Source organism: Raphanus sativus, chromosome 6 (assembly GCF_000801105.2).
Source record: "Raphanus sativus cultivar WK10039 chromosome 6, ASM80110v3, whole genome shotgun sequence".
In the NCBI taxonomy this organism is placed as follows: Eukaryota; Viridiplantae; Streptophyta; class Magnoliopsida; order Brassicales; family Brassicaceae; genus Raphanus; species Raphanus sativus.
The window spans coordinates 25,305,966-25,330,269 of NC_079516.1; the positions used below are offsets into that span (position 1 = coordinate 25,305,966).

General features: G+C 40.7%; 3 protein-coding genes across 20 annotated transcripts; 1 reads left to right on the forward strand and 2 right to left on the reverse strand.

The window, feature by feature from the left end:
* The first annotated feature begins 7,706 nt into the window (after nt 1-7,706).
* LOC108813880 (uncharacterized) lies at nt 7,707-9,379 on the forward strand. Its single transcript, XM_018586563.2, has 7 exons — nt 7,707-7,986; nt 8,252-8,481; nt 8,563-8,593; nt 8,668-8,741; nt 8,814-8,944; nt 9,022-9,102; nt 9,191-9,379. Exons 1-7 carry the CDS (start codon nt 7,821-7,823, stop codon nt 9,243-9,245), a joined length of 768 nt encoding a protein of 255 aa, XP_018442065.1. The 5' UTR covers nt 7,707-7,820; the 3' UTR covers nt 9,246-9,379.
* Nucleotides 8,685-9,919, reverse strand: LOC108813881 (uncharacterized). Of its 2 annotated transcripts, XM_056989477.1 has the most exons (2): nt 9,522-9,919; nt 8,685-9,060 (listed from the first exon to the last, which is right to left on the reverse strand). In XM_056989477.1, exons 1-2 carry the CDS (start codon nt 9,871-9,873, stop codon nt 9,014-9,016), a joined length of 399 nt encoding a protein of 132 aa, XP_056845457.1. In that variant the 5' UTR covers nt 9,874-9,919; the 3' UTR covers nt 8,685-9,013. The 2 variants fall into 2 exon arrangements, with proteins under 2 accessions (XP_056845457.1, XP_018442066.1); XM_018586564.2 differs by lacking the exon at nt 8,685-9,060 and having other exon boundaries at nt 9,247-9,915.
* A 724-nt stretch (nt 9,920-10,643) lies between these two features.
* Nucleotides 10,644-21,986, reverse strand: LOC130496683 (uncharacterized). Of its 17 annotated transcripts, none has more exons than XR_008935858.1 (9): nt 21,877-21,986; nt 21,285-21,328; nt 21,077-21,166; nt 20,827-20,956; nt 18,560-18,614; nt 13,880-13,970; nt 13,660-13,736; nt 13,492-13,568; nt 12,145-13,380 (listed from the first exon to the last, which is right to left on the reverse strand). XR_008935858.1 is itself a non-coding variant. In XM_056988981.1 (5 exons), exon 1 carries the CDS (start codon nt 15,737-15,739, stop codon nt 14,723-14,725), a length of 1,017 nt encoding a protein of 338 aa, XP_056844961.1. In that variant the 5' UTR covers nt 15,740-17,535; the 3' UTR covers nt 12,145-12,800; nt 12,885-12,977; nt 13,336-13,380; nt 13,492-13,568; nt 13,660-14,722. The 17 variants fall into 17 exon arrangements, 9 of the variants coding, with proteins under 9 accessions (XP_056844962.1, XP_056844960.1, XP_056844961.1 ...); XR_008935857.1 differs by having other exon boundaries at nt 13,660-13,762; XR_008935859.1 differs by having other exon boundaries at nt 13,880-13,989.
* Nucleotides 21,987-24,304: the final 2,318 nt, after the last annotated feature.

The window sequence follows — 24,304 nt, forward strand, 5'->3', positions numbered from 1 at the left end:
TGGAGATAAGAGACAAGAAGGGGGTTGATAATGGAGTGGCAGATCATCTCTCTAGGATGAAAGTGTCAGATGAGATAGTTCTTGACGAGGAACAACCGATGGTATACGTCAATGCGATTGGTCTGTGCAACTTGGAACAGTCGTCCTTTGTCATCAAGGACTGTTCCCGCGTAGAAGGAGCATTCGTTGTAGTGATCCAGAAGCAGTACCCGAACCTTCCATGGTTTGCTAAGATTGCCAACTTCTTGGCAGCTGAGAAAGAGCCCTTGAGGTTCACTGGGAATGAGAAGAGGAAATTTCTAAGGGAAGCAAGGCACTACTTCTGGGATGAGCCGTATCTATATCGGCAAGGCAAAGATGGGATCTTCAGGAGGTGTGTTCCAGAGGCTGATATTCCAGGGATCCTTCACCACTGTCACGGTTCCTCTTATGCTGGTCACTTTGCCACCTTCAAGACAGTTTCCAAGATCCTCCAAGCCGGTTTCTGGTGGCCCACTATGTTCAGAGATGCTCACGCTTTCATATCACGATGCAATTCATGCCAAAGGATGGGGAGTATAAGCAAGAGAAACGAGATGCCTCAGAACTACATCTTAGAAGTTGAAGTGTTCGACTGCTGGGGGATCGATTTCATGGGACCATTCCCAGTCTCTCACAAGAATGAGTACATCTTGGTTGCTGTGGACTATGTCTCCAAGTGGGTAGAAGCGATTGCTAGTCCAACCAATGATGCGCGAGTTGTAACCAAGATGTTCACCTCCATCATCTTTCCAAGATTTGGAGTGCCTAGAGTGGTTATAAGCGATGGTGGAACTCACTTTATCAACAAGTTGTTCCAAGGATTGCTGAGCAAGAATGGTGTGAAACACAAGGTTGCAACCGCCTATCATCCCCAAACAAGTGGTCAAGTGGAAGTTTCCAACAGAGAGATCAAGAACATCCTGCAGAAGACTGTCAACACCACCCGCAAGGACTGGTCCCTTAAGCTTGACGATGCTCTCTGGGCGTACAGAACAGCCTACAAGACCCCTTTAGGGACCACTCCCTATCATCTGGTCTATGGCAAGGCGTGCCACCTACCTGTTGAGCTAGAGTACAAGGCGGCTTGGGCTGTCAAACTACTCAACTTCGACATCAAACCCGCCAAGGAGAGGCGAACCATTCAGATCCACGAGTTGGAGGAGATCAGGCATCTGGCCTATGAGAGTTCTAAGATCTACAAGGAAAAGACCAAGGCGTTCCATGACAAACGGATCATCAGCAGAAGCTTTGCTCCGAACGATCAGGTCTTACTCTTCAATTCACGGGTTAAGCTGTTCCCTGGAAAGCTTAAGTCCAGATGGTCTGGACCTTTCACCATTAAGGAGGTTCGCCCCTATGGAGCTGTTGTGTTGCTGGACACAAGAGGTGGAGAATTTGTTGTCAATGGTCAGCGTCTCAAGCCATATCTTGCTGACACAACAATCGCTGAAGGTGTAGAGATACCCTTAAGCGATCCCCCTCAAGCCTAATCGGCTCATTGAAGTCAAGCTAGTGACAGAAAACAAGCGCTTGGTGGGAGGCAACCCACTGGTGAGTGTAAATATTGTTTTCTTTTTGTCTTTATCTTTCTAGGAACTAACTTGCAGGTTGAAAAATCAAGAAAATTCGAGATCACTCCAGGAAAGCACTCCAGCGGTTGTTCCCAGGTAAGTGCTCGAACAAAAAAAAATAAAAAAAAATAAAAAAATAATAAGAAGGGGAAGCGGTTTTGATGGACCTATTTAAGGCCCAAACACTCCACTCCCCCACTTCATCTCTCTCGCCGCAAACCCCCCCCCCCCTTAGAACCCTAAAATCGCGAACACACCTCCCCCTCTTTCTCATCGATTTTGGTTCTAACCTCTTGGGATTCTCTTGAGATTGGGTTGTTTTGCAGGAATCACCTCTCCAATCAAGGTAATCGGACAAGAACTCTCCCCCTTTGCGCATGCAAATCGCGATTTGGGAGTGATTTCTTGGATCCTCTCTTTCCTTTATGCTTTGCGATTTCATCCTAGATTGTAGCTCTTGATAGTATACTTGCTACTAGGATTGAATTCATGATTGATTTTGAATGGAAGAGGAACCGATTGTTGATTGTGATTCTTGGCCTTTGCGATTTGTACTGTTGAGATTGAGGCTTGTGTAGGTTGTCTAGTAATCGATGGACTTGGGTTAAACAAGAAGATTGGATTGTTCCATCGTTTCTAGAACAACCGACGAACTGTGCTGATATTGGGTTTTGCTATTGTTTTGCAGATGCCTCCAAAGATGAGAAACGCTAGAGCCGCCAAGAGCACAGCTTCTCCAGCCGTGAGGGCTCCACCTGGTTACCCATGGCCGAACAAGATTGAGGGCGAACCCATTGACCTCAATGATCCGATGCTCCTTGACTACAATGTTGAGGGATGGGACAAGGAGTCAGCGGGGAGATACAACCGGCTCCTTCAAGCGGAGATCTTGCCCACGCGGTTTGCTCACCAGGAGACTCTAGGCGATCTCGGCCTTGACACTGAGGTGTTCGATACGATGCAGGCTATGGGACTCATGCCTCTCTGTTTCCAAGCCCAGGTTCTCTACCCGGATTTGGTTAGGCAAGTGCTCGCGACGTGCCAGATCACTTATCTGAACCCCAATGAGCCAACATACGAGAACTGCTTCTTCTCCTTCATGGCTGATGGCAAGTTCTGTTCAATCTCCCTCCACGATCTAAACGAGCTACTCGAGATTGCGGACACACCAAGGGGAGTTTCAGTGGAGAAGAAGTTCAAGCCGGCAGACACGTTTTGGGACCTCATTGCATCTGGCAAGTTCACCTCTCGCAAGGCCTATTAGTCGCAGATCCGGAACCCTGCTACCCGGATCATTGCCAAGATCGTATCCAACATCCTGTTCGCGAAGGAGTACACCTCCAAGATCACGAATGGAGAGCTCCAGGTTCTCTACACGGGTCTTGAGGACGAGATGCGCAGAGAGAAGATCACCCCGATCCAGGAAGTCAAGACCAACCCAGGGTTCCATCTCATCTCCATGTTCGCTGAGCGCAAGGATACCTTGATTCGGACTGATGACAAGAAGGATCGTTCCGGCAGTATGCTCAATCCCTTGTTCCAGCGCTTCAACATCAACCTCAGCTCCTACACGGTTGTCTCTGAGATGGAGTACATTGATACTCCTTACCTGATCGCATGCCACATCTTGCGCGACGAGAACACCTACAAGTTCCAAGACAAAGAAGGGACCCTCTGTACTGCAAGCTCCCTATGCATGGGTTCACAGACTTCTTGTCCCTGGAGAACATTGTGTTCTCACTCAGTGAGGAGCACCTCTGCGATGATCCGCAAGCGCCAGTACAGAACGATGACGATGACATGGATGATAAGGAGCATGTTCCTCAACCGGCTGATGGTGAGTATGACCTGGAGGACTTCACCGATGTGGCTGATGATCACGCCTACCGACGCTGGATGGTCGAGTCCCAGAAGAAGAACAACAGCCTCATGAAGAGGATACTCAGGACGATCACAGGCGGCTGCATTGGGGCACATGAGGAGCATACACCGCAGAGAACAAGGCGCCCAGGCAAGGAGCAAACGGGAACATCGATTGGAGCAGAGAGACTGCCAAGGAACAGGAGGACAGCTGGTCACTCCGGTAGCGGCGATTCAGACTGAGTCCGAAAGGACTATTTCTATCCCTTGTCTTATCCATCTGAACTATTTATTTTTTCATGTTATTTGTTTCTGTTTGGTCTGTTTCAGCTTCCTCTGATTTATTTTCACAACCAGGGATGGTGTGAACTAAGTCTGGGGGAGCGATTGTACTCTATTCGCTTGTGTGCTTTTTGAGTCAGTCCTTGTGTCATTTTCATGTTTTTATCGAGTCAGTTTTTAGGATCGAGTCAGTCAAAACTATTGTGGGAATCAGGACCTTATTTTGTGATGCTCTTTAACCACCTCGTGCTTTAACCTTTTTATTCAGTGACCTTAGCAGTGATGAAAGACCCACACATGGACCTAGAACACCCTGACTTATCTCATTTGACACTCCAGAAGTTCTATACCGATCAGGTTACACTGGGCAGACTTAACTCCACTTTATATGAACCTAATCTGGACTTTAATTCTTCTTGTCATGGGCATTAGATCAGGATAGAATGAGAACTACACTCAGGACTTCTTATCCGATTTTATCCCTCTTGCTGTTCCTGAGTGACTAGCTCATCTTTAGCTAGTTCCCACCTTGAACTGACCTTTTGTTCCACCCTCATGCATTTGCTTTTCTAGTACTTTATGTGAAGATATGTGCAAAAAGGTCGGAGAGGAAAGAATCGACGCAGTTCTTACTCATCAATGCTCACATAGTGGAAGAAGGCGGAACAATCAGTGCAGACAAGAGAACAACCAGAGTGATGTTCCGATACCAGAGAGAACAACGAAGAAGTAAGTGGCTAGAACAGACCATAATGAATCACCAGTGGCATCATATACATCACTTGTTACCTCCTTACTCGTCACCCCAGCATTTTGTATTCAATGTATATATATAAAAAAAAAAAAAAAAAAAAAAAGAGAAAAGAAAAAGTTTTTCTTGTTTTTGCTTTGATTTATTGGTGACGAGAAGGGGAAGAATCCATGATGCATGCCACTGGGGAAGTTGAGAAAGTGATGGTGGTTTCAGTGAAGTGTTCTGAAGGGGAAGTTGAATCGCGCAGAGCAGTCCTATGATCGATCTATCGGAGAGCAATCCGATCAGCAGAGATGAGTAAGGACTGTGGACCTCAATAGAGCCGTCCTCTCACGACCATTTTGTGCGATATCCTGCATCCACTTTTGGTAAAACCCTAAACACTCTTGAACGCCACCATAAAAGTTAGCATGTTCTATACCTAGCCCGTTCTCTCTGAGTAGAGCCTGTGACAAGAAGCTCACGCTGATCTTAATTGAACATAAGGAGTTTTGTCTCGAAAGTGTTGCCTTTTCAGGTTGAGATGTAGAGTAAGGAGCCGATCTTCGAACAGCGATCAGGGGGTTCTCAGTAAGTGTGTGTGGTCCTAATCTACAGCTTGTATGGTTCAGATATTTGTGGTAAGAGTATGGTTGCTGAGAATAAGCGAGTTCCCACGCTTTCAACCCTTTCTCCCTGTTCTTGGTACTTGTCTTGTTCGAGGACAAACAAGGATCTAAGTCTGGGGGAATTGATATATGGTGTTTTTCACATCATTGTATATATGTTTTCATTTGTTTCAAGTCACTAATTCGTGTCAGTCTAGTCCTTTTTGACCTTTTACAGGTCTGGAGTTAGTAGAAGAAAGAAGAGAAGGTGTCTGATGAAAAGATGTCCTTTCGGAGCAATCCTGCGGAGAACACTCAAGAGAACAGTCTCTCTCAAACGGAACAAGCAGACGGAGTGATCCGGAGATTGTTCCCGACGAATATGGAAACTCCTATTTCGGGAATTAAAGCCATGTTGCCCTAATCTCTTTTCTTCTGATTGACGCCTCCATATAAAACGCCATCTATCATTTTATTATTTTCTTACGCTAGTTTTTACAAGAGAACACTGTGATTTTCGATCTGCAACTTGTAAGGGAGAAGATTCCATCCTCTCATAGAGAAGATCATCTGAACCCTATTGTTTTCTACTCTGTTCTTATGCAATTTTATTCAGGATTTATGTCTTTGATTCTTTGCATCATGATCGAGTAGTAGCCTTGCTCGCCTAGGGTTTTTAGGGTGTTGAGACATGAGCTAAACATAGATAAGCGATCCATAATTGTTCTTCATTCATACTGTTCTTACTGCTTTCATTAACCTGATCACTTGATGTTAGATCACTAGTTCATCACCTAGTTAACCGTTTAGGATGATAACTTGACATGTATTGAATGAGCTTAGTATCCCTAATCAGCGAAAGTAGATATTAGGGTGGTAAGTGAACTGATCGGACCTGTTCTCTAATGCTTGCAATCGATCCTCATCCCAACGACAGTTAGGTGGTGAGATCGATCTGCAAAGCGATCACTATCACGATAGTGGAGTGTTCCAGCTGAGTGATCCGAGTTCTAGGAAGCACTTCATCGCGCTTGAATAATTGTTTGGCTCCAATTCAACATCCAATGAAATACCCTAGGCTAGCTCTTGTTTAATTGAATCAATCTCGTGTTTATTTGCTTGTTAACTATCGTCTCTTTCAACCAAAACCATATCTTCATCTTAGCTAGATTTCGAAACTCATAGAACTAGAGTGTAGATTGGTCTTCTGGATTTGAATCTCAAGTACTACAATTGCAACTGTTAACTTGGCAGTAGTAAGGATTCATTTTTAGTGTATCAATAAGCAAAAACCTTCTGATCTAAGAAATTGAAAATGTGTCTAATGGGTCTAACTGGCTGAGTGAGCCTATTGTGATTAATATGCCTAGTATAACAAGTTATCTTAACAATAAATTGTTTTTCTATTTTTTTAACACCAAAAAGGATCCAATATATGTTTCTGTTTTGTTCAACTCTTCTCCCTTCTTTCTATGCATTGGGTGTTTGGATACCCAATCAAATTTTGATCAGTTTATTTTTAGGTTTTTTAATTCAATCTCTTAAATCCTTTTTATATCTTTGAATTAGATTTGGTTAATAATACTTTATACTGAATATGTTTTATAATTCTATATATGACACATTTTGGACCCAAATTCAAGATCGGATAATTGTAGATCGTTTTGAATATTTTAGTTATCACATCAAAACATCAAATGTATTTTAAATATTTATTTAGGTTTTAAATACTATTGCATATACTAATATCGATTTCTTGGTTGGATTTTTAAGTTACTCATTCGTATTTGATTAGTTTACATTTCAAATTCAAATACATTATATACCGTTCTACTTAATCCAATCATGTATTTTTACAGTTTTGATCAGATATGATTAAGGTTTCTAGTTCAAGTTTTGTTTAAATCGTGGGTTTCACATTTTTCCTAGGTTTGGGCACATTTATTTGGAACCAAAGCATTGTAGCGAACCAAGCCAAAAAATAAGATTAGGTTTGGGTTTCGATCCTATCAATTATGAGAGCGACTCCTATATTTGTGGAACCAAAAAAAGGAAACCAAAAAAAGGAAACCAAACTAGAATTAAACCTGGAACCGAATAGGTAGCCAAATTTCTATGGTATAGTTTATATAACTATAGATAATAATTACATTTAGTTTTAAAGTAATCAAATAATTTTAAAAATGTTGTTTATAAACCGGTATATCCAAAAAACTAAATTACCATAATATGTTTTATCCAAAATATTTAAAATTTTTCGAATTATCCATTTTTTGTTTGAAGACCATTTTTTTTCTTTTTATAATATTTAATCTAAAAGCCCCCCTTTGTTTTTTTTTTTTAATCCAATTAACCGAAATCCTAAAACTAAACTGAACAAGATCCGAAATTACCTTGGATATTAGCCGGTTCCCTACTTTATTACCCGAATCAAAATTTCTAATACTGAATGGTTCTAAACCTCTAGAATTACAGAACCAAAATAACCAAACTGAAACCGAACCGAGAACCGAATATGCATTGCTAATTTTGCCGTTGATTACTTCATTCATCTCTCCTACTCTTCCTTCTTCTAATGTGCCTAATGTGAATAATGGGCCTAATGTGTGTTTATGGGCATAGTTTTATAATAAAAGTTTGGCCCATTTATATTCCTACTTTCTTCAATTCATCCGGAGATTCGTCGCCGGAGACAGAAGCTTCCGAGAGGAGGAGGAGGAGGCGGAGAAGAAGAGTTAAGTAGAGATGGGAGATGGAAGAGAAGGAGATTGGGAGTGTTTAGGTTGCAGTAACAGGAACTACGCGTTTCGATCATTCTGCAACAGATGCAAGCAGCCTCGTCTTTTCATGGACAACAATACCTCTCACAACTCCAAGTGGCTTCCTCGTGTCGGTGATTGGATCTGCACTGGTTCGTTAATCCTTCCTCTTCTTATTCAATTCAATTGTTCCATTTCTCAATACTCGTTACTCAAGATTGTGGATGTTACTGAATCGTAGTTCTGAGTTCAAAGTTTAAACCTTTTTCAAATACCCTTTTGATTTGATGATTAGATTTGTGGATTAGGCCTTAGGTTGAGCTGTTTTTTGGTGTATTCTGTGTGTATGGAACTTGCTGGTGTGGTGTATTCTCGTGTGCGTGCGTGCGTTTGGGTGTGTGTGTGGTGTGGCAATAGGTTGCACTAACAACAATTATGCATCACGAGAAAAGTGCAAAAAGTGCGGACAACCAAAGGAAGTAGCAGCTTTGTCAGCACTTGCTATCCCTGGAGCGGCTTCCCATCTCAGTTACTTCACCACCACCCGTGGACCTGATCCAGCAAATCAAGCTTCGGCTGTTAAAGAATGGAGGAGCGGTGACTGGATCTGCACTTGTGGGTTTCACAACTATTCCTCTCGTATACAGGTGGCGAGCAAGTGGGTTTTAGAGTTCAGGTCTAGGCACTTTTTTGTTTACTCATTTCTCTTTTGTGTTATGTCTATGCAGTGCAAAAAGTGCAATGAAACAGCTCCACTAGGTATGACTGTTTCTCTAGTTTGCCAATGCTGTGCTATGTTATCATTCTGAGAAAGTTTTGTTTTTGAGTTGTAGCACTTGGAACGAAGAGATTAGCATCAGAAGTTTTGGCTCATGAATGGGATAGCAAAAGATTGAATCAAGGATATGTAAGCAATACTCAAGCGTGCATAATAATTGATTCTAGTTGCATAAGTCTTAGCTATGTTTCTTGTGTGTAGACAAGCATGCGACCACAGTCATCGTTATATGCATCTTTTCCTGGTATAAGCTCAGGCAGTATCTCAAACTGGCAACTTCCTCTCCCGTTTCTACAGCAACAACAGTTAACACCTGCTTTACTTGGATACGGGTACGGTTTTTGATCTCTTGTCTCCGTTGCTTTCTTTGTTTCTCCATAACTTGGCTGATTTGTGACTGATTAAGTAGAGCAAAACAATGGCGTGATGGAGACTGGATGTGCACAAACTGCAAGAATCACAATTATGCATCCCGATCAGAGTGCAATAGGTGAGTTTCAACTCTCTTCTACTTTACATTTGTTTCTTTGCATTGAGTTAAGGTTAACAAAGAATAATCATTTTGGTTTTCATTTCAGGTGCAAGACTAAACGAGATATCATTGAGCAGACCATAACTCCAGCACAATCTTAAAGAATCAAAAAGAGTGTTCTTTTACTGTCATTACAACCTTGTTTGATTTGGGGTACACATTACTCGAAACTGGCATGAATATAAGCCTTCAAAATGTTTTATAACCACAGAAAAGCTAAAAGCTTGTTTAGCCCTTCAAGATGTTTTTAGGATCAAGAGGAGGCGTATCAAGCTGATAAAGATTCAAAGCCGGTCCAACAAACCGGAAAAGAATCCAACCACCAATCACAATGTAGATTGAAGCATAAGCCAATTTGTTCAGCCAAAACAACAAACCTTTCTCTCCGACATAAAGCTCCAACGCTTTCTCGTTCAACGTCATCTCTTCCCATGGCTTCTGAACACTTTTCTCTGCTTTCTTCCCGTTTTGCCTTTCTCCTGAACCTTCTTCCCTCATTCTCCTTCTTGACCCTCGTTTGAACCTTATCTCCACTCCATCCAACGGCTGAGAGACCTTCTCTTCACTGCCGTTGTTGTTGCCACTGCTTGAGCAGTTTATCGAAAGAGATCGTCTTTCTTGACGACGCAACACGAACTGTATCTCTGTCATTGCTCCGTAAGATTGTTGCTTCAGATTGATGATGTTTGGTTTAGCTGAACTGGGAGCTAAGAAGTGAAGAGTTTTCATTTTTGTTTAGTTGGAAGATTCTGAAGATATGAAGAAGATAAGCAGCTCTTTTATCTCAGCCATTGAGATACCTTGTCCTTTGACACGTAGTAACCAGAAACTAATGGACTTTACTGAAATTACAAAGCCCATAAAAAGTTTATCGAAATGGCCCATACTGATATACCTTTCGTTGGTATTTAAATTACAAGCTAGACCTTGACACTCAATATTCATTCTATCTTCTTAAAAAAATTTCTTTGTTCTAAATGTGATACATTTGTAAAAATTGGTCTTATTACATCGAGTAATTTTTGATTATGTGTTTTAACCATCTACTAGATTCTGACCCGCCATTTCAAAAAACGGATATATTTTTTGTTTTAATTGTTTTTGAAAATTTTAATTTTTACACCTGAATTTTTTGTAATCATATTTGTGTTTAGTATTAATTTAGTTTGATAGAATAATACTCTAAATAAATGAAATACATAGTTAGCCATAACATTTATCAATAGGTCATATTCATGTTTTAAAATAATATATTATATCATCGCTATTTGGTATTATATATATGATTTAAACTTATGTATAAGAAATATGAAAAACAGTTTTCTAAACTACAAATATAAGAATAGAGAACTATGAGTTAGTATAGTATATAAAACTAATAAATTTGGATTAAGATTTGTAATAAAATAAAATAAAAGTATCATTTAATTTAAATGATTACAAATTACTTATAGGCTTATAAGTTTGTGTCAAGATACATAATAAGTTAGGTAATTTAAAATTGTTCAAGGCCATAATTTTCAAACCCAATTATAAATGTCTTTTGTCCAGGAACCTTAAAAAGGTGTATTTGGAAAATGTAAACCAATATTAAGTAATCTCTTTGTTTTTTTTTTATATTCATGTCGGCAAAATTATCGTTATGCTCTATTTCTCTATCTTCTTCGATGCTCTTGATATAACTAATAAGATGAAATCAAATGAGATTTTAATCAAAGAAATTTTTTTGTTTAATGACATGGTGTTTTGGATCTGCTAGAGGAACGTGGTATTCTAGATGCTGAAGAACACTCGATGATGTATGGGATAAGGAACACATCATCACAAGGAATGGGAGATTTTCAGGCTGCAACACACCATTGTAATATGTTGGATTTAGCTGCGTACGGCCCTCAGTACACATGGACAAACAAAAGAGAAGAATGTCTTATATCAAAGAAACTAGAACGAGTTCTGATAAATGATCATTGGCCTTGTTGATACCCTCGGTCTTACAGTGTTTTCGAAGCTGGAGGTTGCTCGGATCACTTACGCTGCAGGTTTCATCTAAGTTCAGCACTGAACCGGCTAAAAAGGCCTTTCAAGTTTGCCAATGCAGTTGCAGAACTAGAAGGTTTTAAGCCGCTAATGGAGAATTACTGGCAAACCACGATCCTATTTTCTTCTCAACATCCTCTCTCTCTATCCCTTCGCAAAGAAATTAAAAGCTCTTAAACCAAAAATCAGAGTGCTGGCAAAGGAAAGAATGGAAACTCTCTCTGTGAAAGCAAAAGAGGCTTATGAGAATCTGCGTATGCATAAAGAGGAGAACATCAGAAGCCCAACACAAGGAAACTTTAACATCGCAAGACTAGCAATGACATTAATCTACACAAAAGAGAAGAGATAGATTTGAGAGTGTTGGTTATTTTTTTCATGAAAATGTTTAGTTGCAAACACATCACATGGACTAGCTTTACTTCAATTCGTTTGTCTTACCTCCTATGTCACTATCTCTAATGAAATATCAAATTACAGGTTCTCCAAGAGATGTTCTGATAATGGTGTTGAGAGCGTTGGTTTCCGTATATTATGCGCGCGGTTTCTCTCTTCAATATTCAGGTATAGCTGATGCTCTACATGATGAAATGGAGGCTGAGCTGGTGGCCTAAGAGAAAGTGAAGACTTGGTTTACTAGAGAGGCTTTGCTGTTATGCTTGATGTTGTTTGTTCTTAGAAGCTATGAGTCTAGAATTCACAGTCGCCATGAGTCTATCAAAAACATTTGGCACCACAACAAGACAGAATCTCCAGAAACAACCTGAGATCACCAAAACCTCGCAGGCTCTTAACCAAGAACAGTAAGGACACTGTGAAGAGCCTCAGAAGCAATTATCTTATCATCAGAAGCCAATAGGACAGACGTTTTGACTTGACACATGTTCTCATTTTGCCTTTTTTTTTTCTTTTCAAAGAACCTTCAAAGACTTATCATTTTATTTTATCAACTATCATTTAAGATTTATAAGAAGCTGCCGTAGGCAAGTTATGCAAACTCTGGAATCTCTGCGAGCATCCTGCTCTCCAAAGACAATCTCTGTAACTAAGTTCTGTTCAAAGAGCTGATGTATCCAGGTATCATCCTCGTACTTAACAATGAAATGACGTTTTTTAACTTAACGACTCCATAATGTTCTTGCAACCAGAAACCTTTCAAGTACAACATGTTGAGTTGGTTTCTATCATTAAGACTGAAACCTCCGCTAGATTTTCTATAAGTAAGACATCCATTCTTGATCAAGTATAACATCCACAAATGCATCAGACCCCTTTTAGTCAGATATAATCCTTCAGACTTGCTGCAGCAATAACCCATCGACTTACCAGGATGTCTAAGTTTAACCTTTCCAAGCATCTTAGCTTCTCTGTTGAAGCTTTTGTCCAATATGAGATCATCTTTCCAGAAAATCTTCTTGACAGCAACGTCTCTTGCCGTTCTCAAACTCCACCTTGTAAATCTTCTCAACACTCCTCCCCGTTATAGTCCGTTGGTTGCTTCTGTTCATCTCCAAACCGTCTAACGTTCAGTCTCCCGGAGCAGTCTTGGTAGATATTGCTCCAACACAACCTAGTAATGGCGCACTTCCTGATGGCTTAACGAAGCCACCTTTGTCTCCCTTTATTTCAGGTAAGACGTTAAATATTCTCATTTTGATTTGACATTAGACTATCAGAGTAGCAATATCAGGTGAGTTGAATACATTGGTGTTTATTTCTCGTTCTTCCAGATTGCTGCAGACCAGATATGGTGCTGGAACATGTTCCTGAACGAATTTGCCTCCCAGCTAGGTCTCCTACCTCACCAAATTGAGCTGATCAACTTCTATATGCTAAGCTTATCAAGGATGAACATTTCAATGGATATCACGCCTCATTCTGGAATTAGTTTCTCAGCGAGTCAGGCATCGGCGATAAACTCTTCTCTTATCAGCCACAAGATTCAGCCAGGTATCATCAAAAGGAAGAGCTTTTAAACCTATTTGGCTAATCTCACATCCCTGACTCAAACTGAGCTAAATCTTATAACACAATATACATTTTCTAATATTTAAAGTTGACAGCTTGGCACTCAATCCAGGGGGGTGATTAACTAAAATAGTTAGGGCGATGGTTCTACTACATAGTTACAAAGAGACAAGGAGTAACAATCACCTGAGTAGTTTTCCCGCAACCAGTTTCACCAGAGATGATAATAACCTGGCATATAGAATAAGAATATCAGTACTGGGAAGCATATTCATACAAATATTATATCTCAAATTCCGAAGAAAAATAACAAATAACATATCAAACAAAAGTTCACAGAACCTGGTTGGATTCAACAGCAGATGTAAAATTGCGTCTCTAAAAGATGTAATGGGAAGCTTCGACCGCAGCTTAGAGATCTGTAATATAAACCAATAAAGAAAAAAAAAATTTATTTCACTTGCTGCTATATGTCCTTAGGCTAGAACTCAAGAACTGAGTATTCCTAACCTCCTGAAGACCTTTATCTGTCCTTAGCCTAGAACTCAAAGACGCCACCTTCTCTACAATATCTTCACACCGCTGATCTGTGGTTTCCGGAAAAAATCATCTCCTTGTTTACCAGAGCGGCCCACATATTTGTTAAATGAGGTTGCAGCAGTGTCTCCGTCACAAGGTGGATAGTGAGTAAACAATACTATAGAGTAACAACAATGAATGAGTCACTCACCCAGAACTCTTGGATTGAATACCCATTTGCTGTAGCCGCAGGTGTGCTTATCGCTGCCATAATCTCTGTGCTTGTTATTTGCTCCTGCGCACTGCGAGAAGAGAAAGCTCCTGATTCTCACAAAGAAGTTGGCATGTACCTCCCTGTTAGAACCGAGTTCGGTCGAAACTAGTAAAGAGAAGACGAAGAACTCGTCTGTGGGTCTAACAAAGACGTTTTATAGATGAAGGTCTCAGGAACTAGTTACAGAGTAAGTGTAAAGAGAAAGACAAAGCAGAGCTCGAAGAGCTAGCCGGGAAACGATACAAGATAGCGGGTAGAGAGGAGTAAAACCCTAGATCTAGCCGCCTTGTGAGTGTGTAAAAGTGTGGATCCCCTCTACGTTGTCCCCTTTCTTCCTTTTATAGACCTTCTTCTCGAGTTCGCCCTCACATCCGCTAGTCCGGGTGGGCTCATGTCGGTTGGCCGGCTTATTGGGCTTTTGTCATTTAGTCGCGCGGTCGACTAAAAGAGACCTTCCCGGGCCGCTCTCTCGGCCCACTTCTGGTTATGTTCAGGCCGTGTACTACTGTTCGTCGGGCCTCTAGAGAGGTGCAATCCTTCCCCTACAGTAAGTCCCCCCCAGTCTGTCTGTGATTAGTAACAGTTTAATCCTGACGGACTGTTCTGCATTGGAGGGGTCCGATGAACTGATGGATTCTGGTCTGGAGATGTCTCAGCATTGCGTTGGATGCGGACTCTGTTGCTGACTTGTGTTCTGGAGGCTGTTTTTAGTCGTGACACACCTTGGCTCAAAAATGCGATTTTACTCGCCAACTGTGCAATTTTAGTCGCTGACATGGCTCACCAAGTCGCGGTTTGTGGCGACGAGGCGCGCTGCTTAGTGTCGCGATGACATACGTATCGCAGTAAGAGTAGGACCGGGAAGTCATCCTTTGGCGGTTCGTCAAACGCGTGCTCATCCGACTTAACAAAGAAGTAGTATCGCTGCCAGTCCTTTGTCTTGTTTGGATGTCCGGTCAAAACATTGTAGGACGGACGCATCTTGATTGAGTGCGTTCCATGAGGCATAGGCCTCAAGAAAGTCAGCTCCTCAAAGGTCCTAACGCTCATCGGGATGTTAGCTTCGGCGGCCATAACCATTAAAGCAACCGCAATTCGGAAAGATCCATTCAGAAACTGGGTTATTGCCACTCCCCGACGGAGCGTATAAGCTGTAATCAGGCGCGGGATAGGGAACCATAACTTCGTATCTACACCAAAGTAGGATTCATAGATACACTGATACCCCACAGGCGGTGACCAAGGTCTCTGCCTAACCGACGGAATAAGATAAGTCACTCCAGCAGCTCCGCAAGACTTCAACAAGTGTTTCACGCTACTGTGCGTAGAGTAGCTGGGAAACACGTTCGTCCAACACTGTCCTGCAATTCCAGGATCGCGTAAAGTATCGCGAGAAATCGCCGGAAGCTCCTCGAAAAGATCGCCCGAGATATAACGTGTAGGCTTGTACTCGGGAGGCTCCACACTCTCTTTTCGGAGTCGTTTAATCGGAACCCTGAAAGCCCGCGCCTGCGCCTCGAGTCCATCGTTTCCGGCAACTTCGCGAGAAGAACCAGCGTTCTCCAACGCTCCCTCTCCACTGTCTCCCCCGTGCGCATCAACAACTGCCGAATCCCTCCCAGAAGCCGCATCCATCGCATCTTCCGAAGTGTCGCGGCGCAGTGCATCGGGATTGCGACGCAGTGAATCGGGATCGCCTTCCGGCGAACCGCTCGGCGACTCGATCGCCTTCGGATCTGAAAAGCCGACTGCAGCCTTTCCCTTCTCTTCGCGGGATAATCCCCTTCCCGACGCCATGACGACCAACCGAAGCACCAGATCTTACCGGTGGGACTTAGAGAGAGAAAGACTAACAAAGTTAGAGAGAAGGGAGAGAGAAAAGGGAATACCTGAAACAGCAGAGAAGAATAACAAAAGTGAAGAGAAGCCACCCATTTATAGCAAAGGAAGAAGCACGATTCCCAAAACATCATTATTAGGTCTAAATAGGCCTAAATGGGCCTTAATTAGGCCCGTAATCTCTCTTTCATCACTTGCAACAGTCACATCACCCAATCAAATCGAGGATTAGGATCAGCAGAAATCAAATCGGATCGTACCAAGACCAAACCGGTGTGAACCGGCCCCCGGTCTGCCCTGTCGCCTAACTCATCCGGTTAAGAAGGCATGACCAGTGCGTTCATCTTTGCTTCTCCTCCGTAAGCTGCGAGAACGATCAGCAAGTAGTCCATCCTCGAAGTTGCAAGGGAGTATCGCAACTCGACGAACACAAACAGATGATTAAATCTACATCCTGAAGAACGACAAAGCCGAGAAGATGTTTTCATCACCTATTTGTCACGACCAAAACTAAGGTAAGCGAGTAAATCTGCCTTTTGGAGCCACCGGAAAGATCGCGAGAAGAAATCGTCCTCAAGTAGCCCCCAAAGCTGCGACCGGATCCTCCTCCCGATTTCAGAGGCAGCGCGACCATACGTGCATCCCAGCGAGTAAACTCGCCCCTTTACGGGTCAGAGGAACATCGCGACCAAGGGAGCGGACTAGCGAGTAAACTCGCCTTCAAAGGCCCCGCCTTCTGAAGTAACGAAACGGGTCGCGGCCAAGCAGGCCTCTTGGCGAGTAAAGCCACTCCTGGAGAACCACGAAGCAGCGCGACCATACGTGCATCCCAGCGAGTAAACTCACCCTTTACGGGTCAGAGGAACATTGCGACCAAGGGAGCGGACTAGCGAGTAAACTCGCCTTCAAAGGCCCCGCCTTCTGAAGTAACGAAACGGGTCGCGGCCAAGCAGGCCTCTTGGCGAGTAAAGCCACTCCTGGAGAACCACGAAGGCAGCGACCGAATCCTCCTCCCGAAACAGCGCGACTGGATAAGCATCCCGGCGAGTAAACTCGCACTTTGAAGTGCGAGTAAACAAGCATCCTAGCGAGTAAAGCCACTCCTGAAGAACCACGAAACCAGCGACTGGTTTCTCCTCCCGGTTTCGGAAACAACGCGATCGAGAGCACGTTTCGGCGAGCACACTTCGCAACAAGAAGAGGAGATCGGCGAGTAAACTCACCTTCTGGAGCCGCAAAACTGAACATCGCGATAAACCGAGCAGGGACGGGTAAACGCACCTTCAAGGCCCCGGCTAACCACCGCGACAAACCGCGCCTACTCTTACTGCGATACGTATGTCATCGCGACACTAAGCAGCGCGCCTCGTCGCCACAAACCGCGACTTGGTGAGCCATGTCAGCGACTAAAATTGCACAGTTGGCGAGTAAAATCGCATTTTTGAGCCAAGGTGTGTCACGACTAAAAACAGCCTCCAGAACACAAGTCAGCAACAGAGTCCGCATCCAACGCAATGCTGAGACATCTCCAGACCAGAATCCATCAGTTCATCGGACCCCTCCAATGCAGAACAGTCCGTCAGGATTAAACTGTTACTAATCACAGACAGACTGGGGGGGACTTACTGTAGGGGAAGGATTGCACCTCTCTAGAGGCCCGACGAACAGTAGTACACGGCCTGAACATAACCAGAAGTGGGCCGAGAGAGCGGCCCGGGAAGGTCTCTTTTAGTCGACCGCGCGACTAAATGACAAAAGCCAATAAGCCGGCCAACCGACATGAGCCCACCCGGACTAGCGGATGTGAGGGCGAACTCGAGAAGAAGGTCTATAAAAGGAAGAAAGGGGACAACGTAGAGGGGATCCACACTTTTACACACTCACAAGGCGGCTAGATCTAGGGTTTTACTCCTCTCTACCCGCTATCTTGTATCGTTTCCCGGCTAGCTCTTCGAGCTATGCTTTGTCTTTCTCTTTACACTTACTCTGTAACTAGTTCCTGAGACCTTCATCTATAAAACGTCTTTGTTAGACCCACAGACGAGTTCTTCGTCTTCATCTTTGCTAACGTTACTTTGCTAGCCCCACGGTGGGCGCCAACTGTTAGAACCGAGTTCGGTCGAAACTAGTAAAGAGAAGACGAAGAACTCGTCTGTGGGTCTAACAAAGACGTTTTATAGATGAAGGTCTCAGGAACTAGTTACAGAGTAAGTGTAAAGAGAAAGACAAAGCAGAGCTCGAAGAGCTAGCCGGGAAACGATACAAGATAGCGGGTAGAGAGGAGTAAAACCCTAGATCTAGCCGCCTTGTGAGTGTGTAAAAGTGTGGATCCCCTCTACGTTGTCCCCTTTCTTCCTTTTATAGACCTTCTTCTCGAGTTCGCCCTCACATCCGCTAGTCCGGGTGGGCTCATGTCGGTTGGCCGGCTTATTGGGCTTTTGTCATTTAGTCGCGCGGTCGACTAAAAGAGACCTTCCCGGGCCGCTCTCTCGGCCCACTTCTGGTTATGTTCAGGCCGTGTACTACTGTTCGTCGGGCCTCTAGAGAGGTGCAATCCTTCCCCTACACTCCCCTCAGTACAAAGTTTAGTCCCGTCTATGTTTAGACTGATGCGTGGGATCACATCATCCTTTTTTCAGTAAAACCAAGGAACCTGGAAGCTGCTTCATTAAAGAATCACATATGATTTGTAGTATTTTGAAGTTGTTGGTCGTTTTTCCATTCAACATTCAAATCTTTGTAGTAGAGAGATGATTATTTCTTTTCCATAAGACGTACCTGTCACAGAAGTCTGCTACATTTGCGATCTCCTCAGACCTCCTAAAGCACAAACCTGAAAGAAAGAAAAATCAAATTAATTAGTCTTTACTTACATGACTGGATATTTGAAGACTTTATAACCATTTGGTCGTATTATTCCCATCCAAATGGTTCTTGGTTCACATTTTCTTTATCTAAGCCGTATTCTAGGATCAAACCCATGGGTTGGTTTTTTTTCATTCGACAAGTCTATGAAACCCATGTGTAGTCTCTGACTTGAGACTTTCTTAAACCATTGGTTTGTTATACTCGTGGTTTGCTATTCCCATCCAAAGTAAACTGACATGTCTTATACATCTTGGTCTAAAGACTTGTAAGCCATGGGTCTTTTTAATACTGACATGCCTTATACGTCTTTGTCTAAGACTTTTAAGCCGTGGGTCTTTTTAACTGACATGCCTATATCTAAGCTGTGGGCAGTGAAATAAGGATCTGTTTTTGATATGCAGTCTTTGTCTAAAGACTTGTAAGCCGTGGGTAGTAAACACTTTTAAGCCGTGAGCCTATTAACATGACATGTCTTATGCCTTTGTATAAAGACTTGTAAGCCGTGGGTAGTAAATACTTTTAAGCCGTGGGTCTATTAATATGACATGTCTTATGAAGTTATGCCTTTGTCTAAAGACTTGTAAGCTGTGGGTCTTTTAACTGACATGTCTTGTCTATGTAAGCCGTGGGCAGTAGTAAATAAGGATCTGTTTTTTATTTCTCATGTCTTTTGTCTCAAAGACTTTCTTAAACCCTTAATCGTTAGTTGTATGTAAGCTGTATGTAAGCCGTGGGTCTTTTCAACTGACATGTCTTGTACGTCTTTGTCTAAGACAGTGAAATAAGGATCTGTTGTTTTCGATATGCAGTCTTTGTCTAGAGACTTGTAAGTCGTGGGTAGTAAAAACTTTTAAGCCGTGGGTCTATTAACATGACATGTCTTATGCCTTTGTCTAAAGACTTGTAAGCTGTGGGTGTTTTAACTGACATGTCTTGTTTATGTAAGCCGTGGGTTGTAGTGAAATAAGGATCTGTTTTTGATTTCTAAGTCTTTTGTCTTAAAGACTTGTAAGCCGTGGGTACTAAACACCCTTAAGCCGTAGGTCTTTTAACATGACATGTCTCATACATGTCTTTTTTATGTAAGCCGTGGGTAGTAGTAAAACAAGGATCTGTTTTTGATTTCTCATGTCTTGTCTCAAAGACTTTCTCAAACCCTTTGATTCGTTATACCCCCATTCCATCCAAATAGATTTTCTCTAAGCCGTGGGTAAGTAAAATATGGATATGTTTTTGATGTTAGTCTTTTGTCTTAAAGACTTTTTAAACCATTGGTCGTTATAATCCATTCCATTCAAATAATCAAAAACAGGATCTTCAAGCCGTGGGTAACTAAAGTAAGTATCTGTTTTTGATTTTAGTCTTCTGTCTTAAAGACTTCCATTCAAATAATCAAAAACAGGATCTTCTCAAGCCGTGGGTAACTAAAATAAGCATCTGTTTTTGATTTAGTCTTTTGTCTTAAAGACTTTGTTAACTCGTTATAATCATCATTCCATCCAAATAATCAAAAACAGATCTTTCTCAAGCCGTGGGTTAGTAGTAAAGTCTCTTCTTGTCTTAAAAGACTTTTTAAAGCCGTGTGTAATAAGTTTCCTTTAGGGGCAGCAAAGGGACAATCAAGCCGTGGGTGTAAGTAAAATAAGAATCTGTTTTTGATTTCTTAAGTCTTTTGTCTTAAAGACTTTCTTAACCACTTATAATCCATTCCATCCAAATAATCAAAAACAGATCTTTCTTAAGCCGTGGGTAAGTAAGAAAAAAAGGAAATGTTTTTGATTTTAGTCTTTTGTCGCTTAAAGACTTTCTTAACCATTGGTTGTTATAATCCAATCCATCCAAATAATCAAAAACAGATCCTTCCTTCTTAAGCCGTGGGTTATAAAGTCTCTTCTTGTCTTAAAAGACTTTTTAAAAGCCGTGGGTGATAAGTTTCCTTTAGGGGCAAAAAAGGGACAATGTTCCCAAAATAAGAATCTGACAGAACACTATTATATTAGTGTATGTGTAAGACTTTTTGGGGGTTTGAAGTGGAAAACCAAAACATCAAAGCAATCGATCTTAGAGTTTGAAAAAAAAACATAAAATAAAAGGTTTTTTGAAATCTTCTTGTTGTTGAACTCAAAATCATCTCAGAACTGATTGGAAATCTGTAGAGCATAGAAAGAGTCGTTTACCTTAATGACAGGTATTTCACACGGAGTCACTGCAAAGTCATTCTGCTATAAAACCAGTGTATGTTGTTGTTTCGCCTTTCAGCTCTTCCATCTCTCTCTCGTCACACTGTTTCTTCTGGTGTGAAGCTAACTGAAACAGTAGTAAGATATTGTTACATCTGCTGAGTATAATCAAGACTAAAGTAGCAACAAGGCCCAAAGGGTATAGAGGCCTCGGAGGATTTAGCCAAGAAGTAAGGTTGGTTCTTACCTTGGCATACTTCTAGAAGAATAATGACGTGTCCAAGCAAGGAGGGAGCAAAGTCACGTGGTGTGTTGGGTCATGAATATTGTTTGAAAACTGCACACTCGTTTGAGAGGAAGGAAAGATAATCTAGAGATTAGATCACAAGAGGGGGAGGTGAGGGACTCCATTAATAATTCTCTCAAGGTTGTAGAGCATAGAAAGAGTTATTTACCTTAATGACATGTATGTTGTTGTTTCGTCACACTGTGAAGCTAACTGAAACAGTAGTAAGAATGTAAGATACATCATAACCACAAACAGTAGTAAGCTTAGAAACTAACTAATGACAAGAATAAGAATTTGAGAGAGGTTAAACAAACAACACTCGTACGTACATTGAGGAGAAAACAGAAAGCTAATGAAAAAGAGTAAAACAGGGTTTTTCAAATCGATTCTTCACAGAGTTCAGTACCAAACCAAACAGGTCGGATCCAATCTGAATCAATCGAACTATAAAGGAACAAGACAATCAATCCAGTAAGAAAGATTCACACGAAACCCTAACATAGAGCGAGAAACCCCCAATCGGGACTGAATCTAAAGAGAAGGAAACCCTAAATCAAAATTGCGATCGAACTATAAAGGAACAAGATAATCAATCGAACTATATATAAATCCAACAAAAACGATTAACACGAAACCCTAACAAAGATCGAGAACTACCTAACCAATCGGGACGGAATCTAAAGAGAACGAAACCCTAAACAGAGAGAGAGAGAGAGAGAGAGAGAGAGAGAGAGAGAGAGAGAGATCGAAACACTTACTGTTATATTAATGAATTGGATCCGTTTCTGAAAAGTTTGGAAGAGTCGAAACACTTACGAACCAAGGTTGAGAGTTCTTCAAAGACTTTTTTTTTATTCGGGAAAAAAATGTTTTCTCTTTCATGTGTTGCTAACGGTTATATTTTAATTTCAACACGCGATTAACGGTTTAATTACATTCTAAAATTTGTGTCCATTTTTTTCTGAAATCAAACCGGTTCTGCATTTACCTCTTAAACCGAACCGATTCTTTGTCCACGTGTCTAACTATTACGCCGTCGTTTTCCATGTCTCTGTTGTTTGGCAGTTTCCAATTTTTTTTGTTTTTTTTTTAACTCAAAATGGAGGTAACAACCATGTTTTGCCAAAAAAAAGTTATTGTTGAATGAATATCTTTCTCTTTTATTTATTTTCTCCTTTAGATACAGCCACATCAAAAATATCTTATTCACTAAATTTAATGAAAATTTCTACAACTACAATGTAACCAATCATTTTCACTTTACATATTTATCAATTTTCAGAGAAATTTTATACTTATTTAAGAAGTTTTTTTTTTTCAATTCAAATTCACAAAGGTATGATACACATTGATAAGGATTTTCTTAAACTTATTAAAGAAAAGTTTTTACCTAAAAATACTTCAAAAAAAAAACTCAAATAATATTTGAAATATTTTATATAAGATTTATTTATATATTTTTATATATCTATAGAATATGTTCTAATTGCCATTTAGCTCATTAGTGAAACATTCTTTATCATTTTGACATTTGAATACTTACTTTTGATAATTATCAGAAGAATATATAGAAAGAATGATATAGGGTTTAATTGGAATACTATATTCAATAAACGGGACATTTGATGTCAAAAAAAAAGAATGAACAAAGGTTGATTGGAATTAGTTGTAGTTTTATATTTGTTGCTGTAAAATTAAAGTTGTAAATTTATTTGTTGTGGCTGTGTATTTATTTGTGGTAAGATTTTAGCTGTAGATTTGAAAAGATTTAGTAACTTACATAAAATTCTTCTAAAACCAAATATAATAGATGAAGCTGTTTTGGAAATCATAAATACAATTAACAAAGGTTTTAACCCCTCATGGAACTATTTCTTTCAGTGATTTTGTTCTATATTATTAAAACTAAAATTATGTTTTTGTATTGTTTGGATATATGGATAATAGGATAAATGAAAATTCAAAATAGCTATTTGTTCCTTGTGAGAAATATTAGAAAATTCATCAACCAGTAGACCAAAAACACCATGACCAACTTCTTCAATAATATATTTCACAACTTCTTCTGCAAAACAATGCACAATGTCTTTCTGAATCAGTGGAGAAGTCATTTGGTTATTTTTTGGAGCATTCTCCAAAACAACATTACTTATCGCTTTGTTCTGGTCTGCCATGTATCTTATAAGTTCCAGAAAATTTCCTTTATTTCCAGAATCTTTTGACTCATCATGAGCACGAAAAATTATTCCTTGTCACAGCAAATATCTAGAAGCATCAACTGAAACATTTAACCGAATACGATATTCGTTTTTGACCACATCATCATGCTTATAAAAATCTTGGGCAATGGAATGTTTTCGATTCATCAAAGAATCACACATCTTAACAACAATATTGTGAAAGCTGTTCACACCACCCACATGAGAAGCAAATCTCTCAGATTTATTCCAACTAGAAAAACTTTCTGTCACAAACTTATCATTCCTACCTTGCTTATGTATGTCATCTCGAAACAAGTAATAACACAAACAATAAGCTATATCTGTCGATACGCTGTACTCAAGCCAATTACCATACTGATCAAACCAAGCATGACTAAACCGACTCAAAGTTTGCAATCATCTTTTTCAGAAAATTATGACCATACAGTTAACAAGGACCTCTAGTTAGATACTTTCGCCTTACCTCGTCTCTTTGATTTGTATCGTATGTATTGATTTTTTTCTTTTAGCAGGATCCCATGATAATTCATCCAAATTTTCTTTAGGTGTTGGTGTGAAGGGTCTTTTAGGAAACTTTTCCATTTGTTTGTCTGACAAACAAAAATATTAGTTTATATCAAACTTAGAATAAAAAACAAATATTTTAGAAGTTGACTAGATTCATGACTCACCACGAGAAGATATAAGTAAATCTCGTTTGTTTGATAAAAAAGTGAAAGTTGGACTTGGAAGACGAAGAGCTCGTAACGTGAGGAAGACGATGTGAAACAACTGGATTTTTAATTTTAGGTGTTTCTAATTAGTGGGCTTTGCAATATCAATACTATCAATACTATTAAAGTTGAAGTATGACCTATTGATATTAGTTGGGTCTAATTTAAATTATAACTGTATTTAAAATATAACTGTATTAAGTAAATTATAACTGCATCTAATATATAACTGTTTCTTTGATAACCTCTGA